The sequence below is a fragment of the Rhinichthys klamathensis genome, unplaced genomic scaffold, assembly GCF_029890125.1.
Source record: "Rhinichthys klamathensis goyatoka isolate OS25496 unplaced genomic scaffold, OSU_Roscu_1.1 h1tg000095l_1, whole genome shotgun sequence".
NCBI classification, from domain to species: domain Eukaryota; kingdom Metazoa; phylum Chordata; class Actinopteri; order Cypriniformes; family Leuciscidae; genus Rhinichthys; species Rhinichthys klamathensis.
In genome coordinates this window covers 284,008-301,576 of record NW_026606634.1, presented here as the reverse complement: position 1 = coordinate 301,576, position 17,569 = coordinate 284,008, and the positions used below count along the sequence as shown (strand labels likewise).

Genomic DNA, 17,569 nt, shown 5'->3' with positions numbered 1-17,569 from the left:
CTGCAGATACACACCGTAAACAAAGCAGTGCGTGCTTACCGTTTTAAATATCAATCCTGCTAAACACTTTCTTTATTCCACTCCGCTCGTGTTAATATTGAAATATTCGCCAAGGAACACTAAGGTAAGATGACGTAACATAAGAACAGCCTTCTATCTGTAGAGTTTTGACTTCTTTACTCGCTGTTTTGCTATTATTCTCGTGCATGGACTCTTTCACTAGGCTGAACAGCCAATCAGAGTTCCCTCTTTCACCGACGGCCCGACGCCAATTCAACATGTCGAATCGGCCGAAACAAAGCCGACGAGGACCAATTTCAGCCGACGGCACGAACCGTGCGGAACACACCGAGGAAACTTAGTCGGCCGACGCACAAAAACTGCCCGACGGCCGACTGTCGGCTTGGTGTGTTCCAGGCTTCAGAAGGCCTTTGTTAACCAGTCAGAGCCGTACGGATTTACTTGTATAATGGATGGATGCACTTTTTTGCAGAGTGCTATTTTCATGCCCAAATACCACTTAAATAGATGCTGCTTAGATAAAGCACTCCATATCTTTCACTTATGAGGGTTGCTGATGATAAAGATGCTGTCTTGTCCTGTTCACTGGCGTAGCTATGTTTTCTGCGCCCCCTCTATGGCATCTGCCCTTTCAGTAGGAATTGCTTCCTTGTTTCCCCACACTAAATGATGTCGCACCACATTCAGGGAAGACAGTATTATGGATTATAATGGTGAAGACTTGGGGCCAGATTTACTAAACAGGGCAAATTAGTGTGAGCACGCAATTCCAAAAAAGTGTCGATGGGAGTGTAAAGTTCTGCCTGTGATCTACTGACGACGTGCAAATGAAAGAACACAATCATTTCCATAATGACCAACACAACCTACCAAGAGCAGCGCAAAATAGTGTCTGGTTTAAGGTTTTTTGGGCATTAAATAATGGCACAAATACCAGTAAATGGACGCGAGCAAACCTTAGTAACTGCATGATTTATTTAAATATTCTCCTCCCATAAATATTGCGTCTGAAAGGGAAACTCCTACAAATACATATGCAATAAGATCAGCCACAACAATAACCCTGTCCACGCCTTTCAGCGCTGATTTTTCACTGCATGTCTTTAGTAAATGCAAAAGATGGTTTGCTCTGGCTAAATCTGGCTGGCTCATGGTGTTAGAAGGCAAGACCTATGTAGGCATCAATGCAGCTCATTAGGTTTTGCAACAGAGCAACTGTGTCCACCGTAGCAAGTCATGAAGTATATTTAAGAAACACAAATGAGTGCTCCAATTCTGTTGTCAAGCTATTGATGTTGTTCAGGGCTCGGAACAGTTGTTGAGCGACGGCTGCACTGTAACTAAACTAACTTTTCAATTCAGCTCTCTTGCACTTCAGGCAGCCACCTTTAATAAATCTCCCGAAAGAGATTTCCATCGTCTCGCTACACTGTTCTGAACAAATCGAGTTAATTTGCTTAACAATTCAAAGATGTTTGGAAGCACTTACTTGTGAATGAACAGAAATTATTTGCATATACACACTCCCAGCAAGTGCGGTCTCGAAAACAACAGGGAAACGCATTCACCGCCGGCTTGTGTAGCTGGGCCATTTTAGACAGTTTTATTCAACCGTTCGCCTCTCAGCACGACTCGAACCCTTCCACGACTCTGCGTTCTGCCCCGGCCGCAAACTGACCACTAACGGGAGCGTATTGAGCGACACAAGCAGCCCGACGATTGGGTTTGGATCGCCCAGCCTTTTAAGAGGTCACATACCGTTCTCTCCACTTAATTGCTTACCGTTAGAGGCGGTGAAATCAATGGCCACTGTGAAATTGATCTGGGTCCTGGGAAAAGAGGCAGAAATGAGAAAACAAGAGTAAGCAAAAAACGCTCTCTGCAGTGATTTAGTATCTTCTGTAGAGACAGGTACATATGTCTGTGTGTGGTGTGTGAATGAGGCTGATGTGTGTAGTCAACCCCAGCTGCACGCTCTAATTGGGATAAACGCGAAGAGCCATTTGAGCCCACATTACACGTTTTACTGTGCTCAACAGCAGGGTAATGCAGTCTCCACATGTCCATCTGCATCCCTTCACACGGGGTTTCCTTCAGCCCTGGCTTCCCACCGGCCACAAACGCACCATGTGCGGCATGTTAGCTAAATGAGTCCCATTGGAACCTTTAAGGATGACATGCTTCCTGACAGAAGATGCAGCGAATAGAAAGAGTTAACTTTGAGCTACGGTAATTAGCCAAGGCTAACACGTTGGACTTTAAAGGGATAGTTCACCCAAAAATGAAAACTCTGTCAGTAATTACTCTCCCTCATGTTGTTCAACCCCGTAAGACTTTCGTTCATCTTCTGAACACAGATTAAGATATTTTTTATTAAATCTGAGAGCTGGATCACTCCTCCATAGGCTTCTTAAGGGATCGAAACTGGCCGGCCCAAAAGTTATTAAAGACATCGTTAAAATAGTCCGAGTGACTACAGTGGCTCAATCTTAAGTTTATCAAGCGACGAGAATACTTTTTGTGTGCAAAAAACAAACAAAAATAACGACTTTATTCAACTATTCATTTCCTTCTCTGTTGGCCTTGAGATCTCATACGTAGTTCCAATGAGATGGCTCTGTCCACTTCTTATACTGTCTATGGTTTGATGCTCATTCTTATCCTATTTTAAGTGAAAGCCTGACCGAGTGAGACTCTTGTCCGGTTTTCTCACGCGGTCAGTTTCTCGTTTTCTTTTCCTCGACTCTTCCGAGCCTGTGGTCACGTGACGGTCGTATAGCGATACGTTCTCCAGGCATTCTCCAGGTCACATGACCTGGCCAAAGACGGTGCGTCTTCTCCAAACTTACATAGGCGGTATTTCAACAGGGCAGCCCCGCTCGGAGCATTGATAGTGTCAAGCGCTGTATATTGGCCTGAGGAATCATTTAAAATAACTCATATGCGTCAACTCTTTTGGCCAAAAGTTACACGGTGTGCCTTTAAATGAACATACTGCAACATTAGCATAACACAGATATGTATAAAGCCAAGTAATTAAAATGGAAATAATACAAATAGTATAATAATAATAATAGCTTGCCAACAGCAAGATATCATATCAGACGGCATTCAATTGCTCTCCCCAAAAAAGTCAGTGGCCCATTAGGGATTCAGTGGGTCGGATGAAAAATAAATTTATAAAACATAATGGAAAGCAGAGAAAATTACATTAACCTTTAGAATCCCAGGCTAATACATGACTCATGGCCCTGTGTAGCCTGGAGAGTAATTATCCTCTTTATTAATTCATTAAAAGCCGTTTACTCTCGGGTGCCAGCGTATGCGTCAAAAAACTGTTCGGGAATTAAGGTGACCGAAGCCGTGATTAGAAAACAAGATCTTCTAAACTAAAGCAATTCCGGAGGATCACGTTATCGAATCTATCTTTGATTAAGACTGTTTAATTATACATTTATGAAGAAAATGAAACTGAGGAATTTTCATTTTGATCTCCTCTTGTTCTTTCTTGAATGTGCCATTTCAGATGAGAGCAGACCGTGAGCTAGTTTCAGCAGTGCTGTTGTTCTGCCAGCGCTTCAGCCTGTGGCACTGGGCCACTTCCACTACCACACAGAAACCTAATAGGCTGTAAAAAGGATCCCCTGCATTAGGGGTTAGTGTAATGCAGTGCAGCAGAGTCTCTTGGGATGGGGTAAACAGACGGACAAGAAGAATCGATTTTCGGAGACGTGCATGTCACTATGTGTCTCCCTCTCATTTGTCAGGTGAAGTGTTGTGGGGGGCAGGGAAGCCCTGCATAAAAACACACATGAAAACACCTTCATCTAATGGAAGAGGCTGGACAGCACAGCACAGATAATGCTCTCTACGTAGTATTATCCATTAAAGGGATAGTTTACTTTGAAATTAATTGTTGGTATGTTTTAGCTTACCTCAAGGGCATCCAAGATGTAGGTGTCTTTGTTTCCGCAGTAGTTTCAATTTTGATATTTTTAGGTCAAACCGTTCTTGTCTGTCAGTCATATAATGCAGGTCTATGGTCACCACCTCAAAGAGCATGCACAGAGAAGTCCAAATTAAACATGATTTAATGACTCGTAAATGTAAGTACACATTGATGGCCTAAGACACGAAACTAGTGGTTTGTGTGAGAAAACTAACAGTATTTATATCGTTTTACCTCTTGTAAACACAGCCACGTCCAAGTGATCTGAGGGTGCCGGCGCTTCGGTCTGCGCAAGCGCCGGAAGTGATCTCTCACGCGTGTACGTCACTCATACAATTGTTTTATTTTATTTATTTTTTTAATTGTTTTTTTTTACGACGGTTTAAACATCCCGGATAAGCGCAAATTAGTACCATTTTAATTAGCCGTCTTACCTAAAATCTCTGTTCTGTGTAAACAATGAGTGACGTACACGCGTGAGAGATCACTTCCGGCGCTTTCCGGCGCTTGCCGTAAAAAGACCGAAGCGCCGGCGCCCTCAGATCACTTGGACGTGGCTGTGTTTACAAGAGGTAAAAACGATAAAAATACTGTTTGTTTCGAGTCATTAAATCATGTTTAATTTGGACTTCTCTGTGCATGCTCTTTGAGTTGGTGACCATAGACCTGCATTATATGACTGACAGACAAGAACGGTTTGACCTAAAAATATCAAAATTTAAACTACTGCGGAAACAAAGACACGACACCTACATCGTGGATGCCCTTGAGGTAAGCTAAAACATACCAAAAATTAATTTCAAAGTGAACTATCCCTTTAAGGCCCGATATATCCCTAGTTAAAAAAACTATACCAAAATCTATTTAAAATACATCTATTTCATTCTAAGTACACTTCAAATCCATTAACATATTTATTGACATTTCACTTAAAACTTAATGATATAAAATTATAATTAAACTTTATTTGCTTTAAACTTTATAGCACATTTCTAAAATGTGTTTTAATATCACTATTAATAAGGATTGTATGATCTTTGTATAATATCAGTCTTTAAATGCAAGATATTTAAAGTGCACCTAAAGTATACTTGCAATAGTTCCACTTTAGCACAATCATAAATTCATTAGTATATCTTTAGTTGGACTTCAGCACTATTTCCGCACAACTAGTGCATTAAGTACAAAATTAGCTTTCAATTTAGCAAACTTTAAGTATACTAGTTTGGTATACCGAAAGTACAATTGCAGGGTATTTTTATTAAGCACATAAATATGCAAATGTATGGAAGCTTGTTTCTGCCACAGAATTAAAAATAAAAAAGGTAATTGCGACTTTTTATATCACAATTCTGACTTTTTTTCTCACAATTGCGAGATATAAAGTCAGAATTGCGTGATATAAAATCGCAATTGCGTGTTATAAAGTCAGAATTGCGAGATATAAAGTCAGAATTGCAAGATATAAAGTCAGAATTGTTTGATATAAAGTCAGAATTGCGAGATATAAAGTCAGAATTGCGAGATATAAAGTCAGAATTGCGAGATATAAAGTCAGAATTGCGAGATATAAAGTCAGAATTGCATGATATAAAGTCGAAATTGCGTGTTGTAAAGTCAGAATTGTGAGATATAAACTATTCTGAGGGGGGAAAAATGTGTCTTTTTCCCCCCTTAGAATTGGCCTGATAACTCGCAATTGCGAGTTTATATCTCACAATTCTGAGAAAAGATGTCAGAATTTCGAGATGTAAACTCGCAATTGTGAGAAAAAAAGTCAGAATTGTGAGATAAAAAGCAATTCTGTCTTTTTTTCTCTCGCATTTGCGACTTTATTTCTCATAATTGCGACTTTATATCTCGCAATTGCGACTTTATTTATCAGAATTGCGAGTTTATATCTCGCAATTGCGACTTTATTTATCAGAATTGCGACTTTATATCTCACAATTCTGAGAAAAGATGTCAGAATTTCGAGATATAAACTCGCAATTGTGTGTTAGAAAGTCAGAATTGCGAGATGTAAACTCGCAATTGTGAGATAAAAAGTCGCAATTCTGTCTTTTTTTCCTCGCAATTGCGACTTTATTTCTCAGAATTGCGACTTTATTTCTCACAATTCTGACTTCATATCTCGCAATTGTGAGATAAAAAGTCGCAATTATTATTATTATTTTTTTATTCAGTGGCAGAAACAAGCTTCCATACAAATGTATTTGTAGTATACTTATCACAAAATAAATGTACTTTAAATACCTTTGAGTATATTTACTTTTCCACTATGGGGACATCAATCTAAATCAAAGAACGAACTACTGTGGTGTCATTTTGAACAAAATCAGGCAAAATTTCGTTTGGTGTTCGATTCGAGAGTTTGAAACAGCTTGCCAAACCAAACTTTATAGAAAAACAAATCTGAAGTTAGTTAAGGCAAGAATTTAAAAACAAAGTAAATTCTATACTAGTACTTACTCAACTTTCAGGTGTTCCCATCATGCACTAAATAATTAATAAGGTTGCATTTTTTACAGTTTCCAAGCTGTATTTACACTGTTTTATTGTTGCCTTTGTTGTTAGGTTTAGTAACTTGCTGTTTTGTGACATCTGGAGTTTTTGTGACACAATTTTCTACTCAAAATGACACAATCATACTCAAAAATGATTCAACGAATGTTACTGTTATTTTGTATTGTGTACCAAGTATTGGGGTCTCGATGTTCGGGTGGGTATCACATTGCTTCTATTATGCTGATATGTTATATCTACTGTATTATTTACTTAGATGTTCTAAGTATAGCATACACTTTAAAAGCGTGCTTTAATTCAGTGTTATATTGTTTGAGTAAAATGTACTTGAAACAGAGTAAACTTCAACTAAGTATAAATTAGTCTTTAACTGGCAAGGTCAAAGTTACTTATTTTCTTTGTTAATTGTACTCAGTTAAGCAGATTTTACTTTATTCAATATGTAAAATTCACTTTAAAAATGTGTTGCAAAAATTTGCAAAAGAAAAATGTGACTTTTTCAGTGTGCAAACACATCGACATCTCTATGATCAGATGCTTTCTTAACTACTGTTCTCTCACCACTGTCATTATTGTTGTGTTTATTTTGTTACTGAAACAAAAGCACACAGCGCATATTTACACATTCATCTAAACGTCACTCTCAGCAGCAGAAAGAACAGACTTTCACCCTGGGCAGCACAATCTCATCCGCCTTAATAGAAATGTCATAGCTGGTCCTATACGTGGGATGCACTGGAGACTCGGAGCACATTATAACGGGTTATCTGCCACTCAGCCATAAGTACTTCCATGCAGGTAAAGGTCAGCGCTTAATCAGAACACACACTCGCCGCAATGAAGGCGGAGCTCGGCATGCGTCCTTCATTGGCAAGGGCCAAAAAAAAACCTAAAAATATTTATCTTTTTAAGCTTGGCTGCACTCAAAGAACATTTTTAATCAGTGTGTCCTGTTTACCAGTAAAAATCATATTGTAAATAAAAATATCATTACATTTTAAACAAGATACATATGTATGAGAATCAGAAATCTTACCTCACTGGCACATTGTTTTCTCTTGATTTAAGCTTACATTTTTACTGAATTACAGTACGTTTTCATTAAACTATTAGAAAATGACAGTAAAGATTCTGTTCTTAATGTTACAAACATTTTCTATTTCAAATAAATGCTGTTCTTTCGACCTTTCTATTTATCCAAGAATCATTAGGAAAAAATTAGATCACAGTTTTCACAGAAATATGAAAAAGCACAACTGTTTTCAACATTGATAATAATCAGAAATGTTTCTTGAGCATCAAATCAGCATATTAGTGTGATTTCTGAAGGATCATGTGACACTCAAGACTGGAGTAATGATGCTGAAAATTCAGCTTTGCCATCATAGGAATTAATTACATTTAATAATATATTCATATAGAAAACAGTCATGCTTCCCTTTGTATTCTATTTTTTATCAAATTATGCAGGACTTCTTTTAAAAACATTATTTGTATGTACATACACTACCGTTCAAAAGTTTGGGGTCAGTGAGAATTTTATTTTATTTTTTTGGAGGAAAGAAATCAATACTTTTATTTATCAAGGAATAATTAATTTGATTGAAAGTGACAGTAAAGACATTTATAATGTTACAAAAGTCTTTTGAACGTCCTATTCATCAAAGAATCCTAAAAACAAAAAACTGTACAACTGACAGACCAACAACTGTTTCAACATTGATAATAATAATAAATGTTTCTTGAGCATCAAATCCTCATATTATACTGATTTGTGAAGGATCATTTGACACTGAAGACACTGACACTGGTGATGCTGAAAATTCAGCTTTGATCACAGGAATAAATTACACTTTACTATATATTCACACAGAAAACAGCTGATTTACACTGGAATAATATTTAATACTATAACTGATTTTTGTTGTATTTTTAATCAAATAAGCGCAGCCATGCTTAGCAGAAGAGAATTCTTTTAAAAGTATTTAAAATCGTACCGACCCCAAACTTTTGAACGGTAGTGTATATATATAATTTTACTTTATCAAAATTTTATTTTAAGATTTTTTCAATATTTTCTAATAAAAAATAATGGCAAAATACTGATTTAGCAAGCAATTTTTTTCAGTGTGCAGAGCATTTTCTGGATTATAATTGATTTTTCTCAGCACACCGAGTGCTGTCTGGTCATTTCATCAAGTGATGGCGAGGTCCTAGACTTTGATTGGCTCTCTTCACGGCTGATCTGAAACCAAACCTCAGCAGCTCGGGTCTGATGTGCTTCAGTTCTCCCCGTCTTCCACCCATCGTCTCTATTGCTGTTCTCGACTCACTCGCTCAGGGAGTAATATTTGTCAATAGTGCAGAGGGCTCTTCTTCTAAGTGGCAATTTCCTGTTTTCATTTAGGTGAGGGCTTAATCAATTTATGGTTTGTCAGAGCACTAAACAATCCCACATGCTGTGTGCGCTCTGAAACACAATGTTGCAGCTCCATGAATACACATGCGCACACAAATGCGCCCACGCACGCACACTGTTGTTTTCTCCAGATTTCAGTGCATTGTCTTCATGTGAGCGTGAACCTGCGGGCGGTCTCGATGTTGACACAACCCAGCGGCGGTAAACCCTCTAACCCTATCAGGGCAGTCAGTCGAAACTGACAGGGATTCACCTGAATGTCACTTTACATTAGCCTCAGAACGTCTCCCCCACTCTCTTCGTCAGCTCACGCTCATATTTCACAGTTGACTGCAGTGGCAAATATACAGTAAAACCCCAGGAGAAAGATCTACTGGTCCTTTAATTCAATCAACATGAAACAAAACATTTCTTGACCATCAGCTCAAAGACGGCCACACTTACACATTCCTGCACTCTTATAAAAGCCGGATACTATCTTAATGTGTGCACTTCCCTCGAAAAAAAATGTACATTTTCACTGTTCTTTGGGGTGAATAAAAGGAAAATCAATGCATAGGCCGTTTGGCATATGCACAGAGGTGTGCAATGAGAACATTATAAAGTACAATGTGCACTAGTGTCAGTCAAAATTGCATCTGAAATGAACACTAGTACAGTACAACAAACGCTGACGTAAAACGATTAGAAACTCTTAGAATCGAAAAGATTGGAAACTATGAGAGGACTAAGTTTGTTCTAGGACCAACAAAATATTGATAAAGGAACCTATCCTACTTGACGAAATCATATCGTGCAGGGTGTGTTTCCCGTACAACGCCGTAACTCGCCGCTTCACTATCATAGTGCTAGTCGCTGCAAAATGATGTCACACAAGTGGTGGACTAATAACTTCTATTAATGAATTCGCTTGAGATTGAGTTAAACGCACCCCAGATTAGCTATTACACGTTTGCTGTGTGTAACAAGCAGACGTTATGCTAACATTGGTCTTTTGCTGGAACACTATGTTCAAGGTTGAAAGTTGAGAACGTGTGAGATTTCTGGCTGTGTGGAACGAAAACATATCTAACATATCTGAGCCAGTGCTTAGAATAACCCACCACAATCTCAAATATATTTACCACACAATCTCCAAGGTCGAGAGGCATATCTCAGATATAAATCTGATTTTGATGGAACGTGTGGTGTTCAGTCAAACAGCCTTGGAGGGCTTCAAGCAGATTGATGCAAAGAGATGGCCCTGTCCTCTCTGTGAAACTGCAGATATTTGAAGAGAACTGCCTCTCTGCACACTCCAGTGTAGTGATCTCTGTCCTCAGATCAGCAAATGATCTTTTCTAAGATGCACAAAAAACGTTTAACCCTTGCTTAAGAGGGTCCTGTTACGCCTCTGTGATCTTAGGATCTTGTCTCCTACATTTAAAGCATTAAATTCTCATAAATAATGGGTAATTGACACATTAGGTCTGTGATCTCTTTTTTTAAACAATATCAAGAACTTAGATTAAATGTACATATAGTAAGAATGTAGCGTCATATTTTTTTATTATTGTGTTCAATAAAAAATAATTAAATAATATAAAATATTTATATTTTAGATTAAATCAAATTGTGTATTTATTATGGTTATCAAATATATATTTCTAAAACAAAAATTGTAGCCTAATTAAAAAATTATAATTATAATAACATTTTAAAAATAATAAAAAATAAAATATATATATATATCATATATATATATATATACACACACAAATATATTAGGGCTGTCAAACGATTAATCACGATTAATCGCATCCAAAATAAAAGTTTGTGTTTACGTAAAATGTGTGTGTACTGTGTATAATTATTTTGTATATAAATGCACACATGTATAGCCTATATTTAAGAAAAATATGTTATTTATATATAAAATATTTCTATTTATATAAAATATACATTATATATAGGCTACATTCAGTCTATATGCAGTATATACATGCAAATATTTCTTAAATACACATGCATGTGTGGGTATTTATGTACTAAAAATAATTATACACAGTACACACACATATATTATGTAAACACAAACTTTTATTTTGGATGCGATTAATCGCGATTAATTGTTTGACAGCCCTAATATATATATTATATATATATATAGTTTTGATTCAAACTAAAACTAATTTAATTGTTTTTGCTTGTTTGAAATAAAGCTGAAAAAAATCTAATAAAAATATTAGATGAAACATTTAAACTAGAATAAACTAAAACTGAAATAAAGATACATTAAAGTAAAATAAAATTGTTTACAAAAAATAATAACAGTGAACATTTTTAATGAGAATATAAAAATATAAAAACTGAAAAAATAAAAATAAAAGGCAATACAAAATATGAATAAATCCTATAATAGAATATACATAATATTAAAATAATTAGTCATTGTAACAGCAAGAAATCTATGTGTAATTGTAAAGTCATGTGACCCACCCTGGGATTAAATGTTAAGTGATACGTGTGTGATTCTCAGCAAGAGCGCTCTTCTCTACTCACCCTCCTTTAATGTAATCAAGGAAAGTGGACTCTGACTCCACGGAGAAGGACAGCAGTGTCACCTGCATGAAAACACATCGAAACAGACGACTGAATCTACAACGAAACACACACCACAAACATATGCAGATGATGTCAGAAACTGTCCTAACACAGCTTGTTTGAGGTGGTGTGAACGAGGCAGTGATTGAATGCGGGCGATGTGTGTGTGTCAGACGTTCTCAGGCGGATCTCATAATATAGAGCAATAAGACGACTCTGGCACAGCCATCAATCAAAGCATGATGCTCATATCAAATTATCTCTGCTGTGCTACAAATTCCTGCTTTCATATTCACTTCCACCCACACTCCCTTTCTCTTAAACACACATATTCAGATGTTTACAGTGGTGCGCCATTTGGTTTAAAACGTGGGCTATTTTCCCCATTTATTCGTCAACCTCCACTATGTGATGATTACAATGAGCCACACACACAAGCGCTTAAACGCCACAGACCCGTCAAAGGAAAACAAAGCAAAGCTCTCTCGTTTCTTAATTAGCACGGGTTTAAAAGGGACACTCATTAATGCAGGAAGACATTTGAAAGCTACAGTCAATGTCTTCGCTTTTCCCATCACATAATTGAACACAGGAAACCGGCGTAATTAAAGGCTCTGTCTGTGTGTGCACACATGTGTGTGTGTGTGTGTGAGCGTATGCTGTGATACACATGCACATACACGCTCATGTTAGTAAGCTAATCTCAGAAAGACACCACTCACCGTGCCCGAATTGACATATTTCTTCTTCTTCATCTTCTTCTTCGGATTCACCACCTAAGAGCCATTGGAAAAAACACACACAAAAAAACACAGAAATCAAATTAAGCTCCTACAGAAAAATAAAGTCTTCACATTGAATTCTCCAGTTGTCAGCACTAAAAAAGAAGATATTTTGAAACATTTCTCAGGATCAGTGTTGTTTTGGACCCCACTGACAATGAAACATTTGGTAACACTTTCTATAAAGTCCATGCTTATAATTAATTATAGCCCCATTTATACTTATTTATAAGTATTATTCTATATTTATAAAGACTCATTAAGATTTATACTGTATTATAACAACAGTTATAGTTACTTTTGTCTTATTAGATTATCTTTATTTTATCTATTTTTTTTATAATTACTTATAAGTAATGTATATGCTTTTTCAATGTACATGCTCATAATCCATTATACACTGATTTATAAATGGTCAAATGATCAAATAGATCCGGAGATACTTGTTTGCTGTACCAATTAGTTATCAATGATTACAGGAATTATTGTTCATTAGTTACATTAACTTAAAATGTACAATGAGCACATCTTCACGATTTCTTAACATTTGCATCATTTGTTTCCACTTTGCTTAAAGCCATCAATGATGCATGTATGGAGGTTACTAACTATTATCACTTACATTAAGTATTTATAAGAACACAACATGGCTATTAATAACAAAATATTCACGTATTTGACAGAAATAAATCTGAATTACTAAAAAGTCATTGTAACTATAAATATAATAGCATTACAGCAATGCATTTTGCATCTTTATAAATACATTCAGGGAAACATACGACTGATTAATTACTACTTAATCAGTGTATAATGGATTATGAGCATGCACATTAAAAAAGCACAAAAAATTATATAAATGTAGCCATAACTGTTCTTATAATGCAGTAAAGGTCTTAATTAATCTTTAGAAATATATTTATAGTAATACTTACTTATAAATAAGTATAAATGGACCTCATAGAAAGAACACTTCATAGAAAGTGTTACCAAACATTCTTTAAAATATGTCTTTTGTGTTTCACACGTCATACAGGTTTGGAACGACATTAGGTGATGTGACAAAATGTAGGTGAACTATCTCTTTAAGAAGAAATTGAGCAATCAAATTAAGAACATAATGAGTAAAATATAATACATAATACAATTTGAGAGCTATATATAACATATGTCCATAGCAAAAATGAGTTTTGCAGGGTAGTTGTCATGGGTGGTTGCAGGAAGGTAGACGAAAGGAAGTTTAATGAGGGTAATAGTACTCACAATACACAGAAGGGCAACACAAACTAAATGCAACGTAGACTGAACAGAGAATGAATGTGAGGGATCAACTTATATAACAAACACAAACGAGGATAATTCATAGAACACAGCTGAAACCAAAGAACACTAATGAGGAGCGGAAAGCCTGAACAATGGTTCCATGAAGAGAATGAAAACAAACTAAAAGTCCATGATAATGACACTAACAGAACATAATGGTGACAGTAGTGTTGCCCTAACTATCAGCAACAATAGTAGTGTTGCTTTCCTTCTTACTTTTATTTGACACTTTTATTTACGATCTATGTAATCACAAGGATTCCTTACTGTATATTGCATCCCACTTATATTCTGATTGTTAGAAATCATGAAGGAATGCTGGGCAATGCACTAACAAAAGGGAGCAGGGAAGATAGATTTGGTCAAGATTATTGTCTATAGAAGAGAGAAGGAAAGAGGCAGAGCAAGGAAGAATAAGACAGATAATGATGCTGGAAAGCACACAAGTGAAAGTGGGACCATCCATGCGACCTCTTAGCTGAAGGGGTGAAGTACAGAAGAACGGACCAGCAACCCCTGCTCGTCCCCATTCATGTCCCAACACAGAGTAATCAATAGCTCAAATAGACTCTTTGTGCTGAGATCAATGCAAGGATCTGGACATGAAAAGAGTTTTTGAACATGTTCGCTCTAGTCGCATGACCGATCACCCCTTCAGGTTCACAAAACACCAAGAGGCGAGATTACAGGATAGAAATGTGTAAGCTGTAACTATAAAGACTTTCTAATGTATACAAAGGTCACATACTGGAATAAAACGTTTAATTCGCCTTTGGCTAAGCCCCGCCCCCCTTAGTTACTGTTGCTAAGTCCGACAAACAAACTTCATCTGGGCTCTGGTATCAACATGGCGTATACTGTGACGGCTCTTCCTGCTGAAATTTGATCAAACTTTTATAAAGCAGCAAATAAAGTGTCCGATAGAAGTAGGCAAAAGCGGCTGCAATATACGTTCGAAGGCTATATTCACGACATACAGGTGAAACGCAAGGAACAACAAGGAATCCAAATAGAGGCAAACGCATACCGGTCACAGTCAACAAATGACCCACCGCATATCCTACTAATGGAGACGGAGGCTGGGACTCACAATATCAAGGAGCAACACTGTTCATGCAAAGCTGGAGGTCTCTATTCACTTCTATAATCGTTATTACAAAGCAAACGGACTACGCGAGTATAACGTTGTGTTTATTAGCAGCGTGTGCTAGACGACACTTGTCAGGATTTGACTTCGGTTTTGGGAAGGGAAAAAACCGCACACCCCCCTCCAACCTCTCTGGGAAACGCGTATCTGTGTTACAAATGCCCCAGGCACAACGTTTAACCATATTTTTTATAAAACTACGACAGTAATAGCCTGCCGAGACCAAAAATATGAGACGCCTGTGTTAAAGTCAATGGAGCGCTGTGAAAAAGTGTCGGACCTCTGTGGAAGCTCGTTCTTGGCTGCGCTGTGATTGGTCAATCTACATTCTAGGGTGTGGCTTAGCCAAAGGCGAATTGAACTGTAATTACAGTGTTTTCTACAAATGCTCCAGGCAAAACAACCTCTTGTGTTGAGGAATATTCTGACACAACACACCAGAACTCATTCCAAGGTAAATAAATAGACTTGACGCTTTGAGTTAAGCCTCAACCGTAACCCGCTTTCTCTCAGAGAGACACTATGAATGTTTGATCAACCCTGAGTACAGAGCTCGCAACAACATTTTCACAGGCCACCTGAATCCCTGCTTCGTCTGCCATGAGATATAATGTGTTGATGATGTGTTGGCATCAGCACGTTAGAAGGTAGGAGTGCTGGGAATGCTTGCGCGATCAGATCCGTTGGGAAGGAGATGGTAAATTACTGTAATAATTCAGAATCCCGGGAACACTGTCACACAGTGATTCCCATTTGCATGCTTACCAAAGGCTTTAACAACAAAAAAGAGACTTTTAGATCCCTGCAACATTTAATGAGGATGAGGGTGGTTGGCAACAATAGAAAGGATTATGAAATATCCATAAAAATAATCAAAATTAGAAATAGAAAAACATAGGACTCATGCATTGAACATTTGTACTGTGTCTTTCAGATTGAGGAATCAATTTTAAATTAAGAATGAAAATATTTGAGGGAGATTTATGTTTTAGCTGAAAAACTAAAGCATCCATATGGCTTTGAATATTTGACTTGCTCCATCATTCAGAGTTGTTTTGACCCAGAAACACTTTTTGAGTTTTATGCACTGAATAAAAAAAAGCAAAGTCTGCTTTCTAGTGATGTAGTTATTATCTTTCTAACAACTTTTTCGATATATGATCTGCTGCTGACATAGAAGGAATATATAACTTGCTCCAGCATCTTGAGTCGTTTTGACCCAGAAACACATTTCTAATTATATAATTATCTTTCTAATAATGTTTTCGATATACAATCTTTTGCTGACATATAATGATTTAAATGGTTGCTTTAATAAAACTTGTTTTTGAGAAAATGGCCTTCAAAGTGCCCTTATTATGCTTTTTCAGATACTACCTTTCATGTAGTGTGTACTTTAATATAGCTGTTTGTGAATGTAAAAGGTTTATTGTTATTGAGTAGAGTTACTGTCTCCCAAAAGAAAGAACCTTCTGAACTGCTGAAACGAGTCGTCAGTATTTCCAGTCTCACTTCCTGCTGAATCTGCGTAGGTTTGTAGCAAATTTGCATAATGCCAGTCTATGTTCTTCATCGGCTGCCGTGAACAACGTCTACTTTGACCCTCAAACACTAGTTGTATCTGAGACTGGAAGAGTTTGGTTCGTGTTGTTCATGTCGAGAAGACGCTGTTTTCTGCACTGAAAATCCATTTTGAGGCAGTTCCAAAGGATGAGACTCGAGCTGGAATTGAACGGTACGGTAAAACCATCGTTACTGTTCGTATCACTGTGTATCAAGCAACAAACAGACTGGGCCATCTGACCAATCAAAGCAGTGTAGACCAATCACAACAGACTGGGGCATCTGACCAATCAGAGCAGAGTAGACCAATCACAACAGACTGGGCCATCTGACCAATCAGAGCAGAGTAGACCAATCACAACAGACTTGGCCATCTGACCAATCAGAGCAGAGTAGACCAATCACAACAGACTGGGCCGTCTGACCAATCAGAGCAGAGTAGACCAATCACAACAGACTGGGCCATCTGACCAATCAGAGCAGAGTAGACCAATCACAACAGACTTGGCCGTCTGACCAATCAGAGCAGAGTAGACCAATCAGAACAGACTGGGCCGTCTGACCAATCAGAGCAGAGTAGACCAATCACAACAGACTGGGCTGACCAATCAGAGCAGAGTAGACCAATCACAACAGACTGGGCCGTCTGACCAATCAGAGCAGAGTAGACCAATCACAACAGACTGGGCCATCTGACCAATCAGAGCAGAGTAGACCAATCACAATAGACTGGGCCGTCTGACCAATCAGGGCAGAGTAGACCAATCACAACAGACTGGGCCATCTGACCAATCAGAGCAGAGTAGACCAATCACAATAGACTGGGCCGTCTGACCAATCAGAGCAGAGTAGACCAATCACAACAGACTGGGCCGTCTGACCAATCAGGGCAGAGTAGACCAATCACAACAGACTGGGCCATCTGACCAATCAGGGCAGAGTAGACCAATCACAACAGACTGGGCCATCTGACCAATCAGAGCAGAGTAGACCAATCACAATAGACTGGGCCGTCTGACCAATCAGAGCAGAGTAGACCAATCACAATAGACTGGGCCGTCTGACCAATCAGAGCAGAGTAGACCAATCACAACAGACTGGGCCATCTGACCAATCAGAGCAGAGTAGACCAATCACAACAGACTGGGCCGTCTGACCAATCAGAGCAGAGTAGACCAATCACAACAGACTGGGCCATCTGACCAATCAGAGCAGAGTAGACCAATCACAACAGACTGGGCCATCTGACCAATCAG

At 37.8% G+C, this 17,569-nt stretch overlaps 1 protein-coding gene across 2 annotated transcripts in view; it reads right to left on the bottom strand.

The window, feature by feature from the left end:
• The window catches only part of cpne5b (copine Vb), a 196,329-nt gene that overhangs the window by 27,838 nt on the left and 150,922 nt on the right, over positions 1-17,569 (bottom strand). For both annotated transcript variants that reach the window (XM_056252427.1, XM_056252428.1), the window contains 3 exons: positions 12,221-12,274; positions 11,457-11,518; positions 1,804-1,850 (listed from right to left, as the gene is read on the bottom strand). In XM_056252427.1, coding sequence (XP_056108402.1) covers positions 1,804-1,850; positions 11,457-11,518; positions 12,221-12,274 — 163 coding nt within the window. The remainder of the gene's footprint in view (positions 1-1,803; positions 1,851-11,456; positions 11,519-12,220; positions 12,275-17,569) is intronic.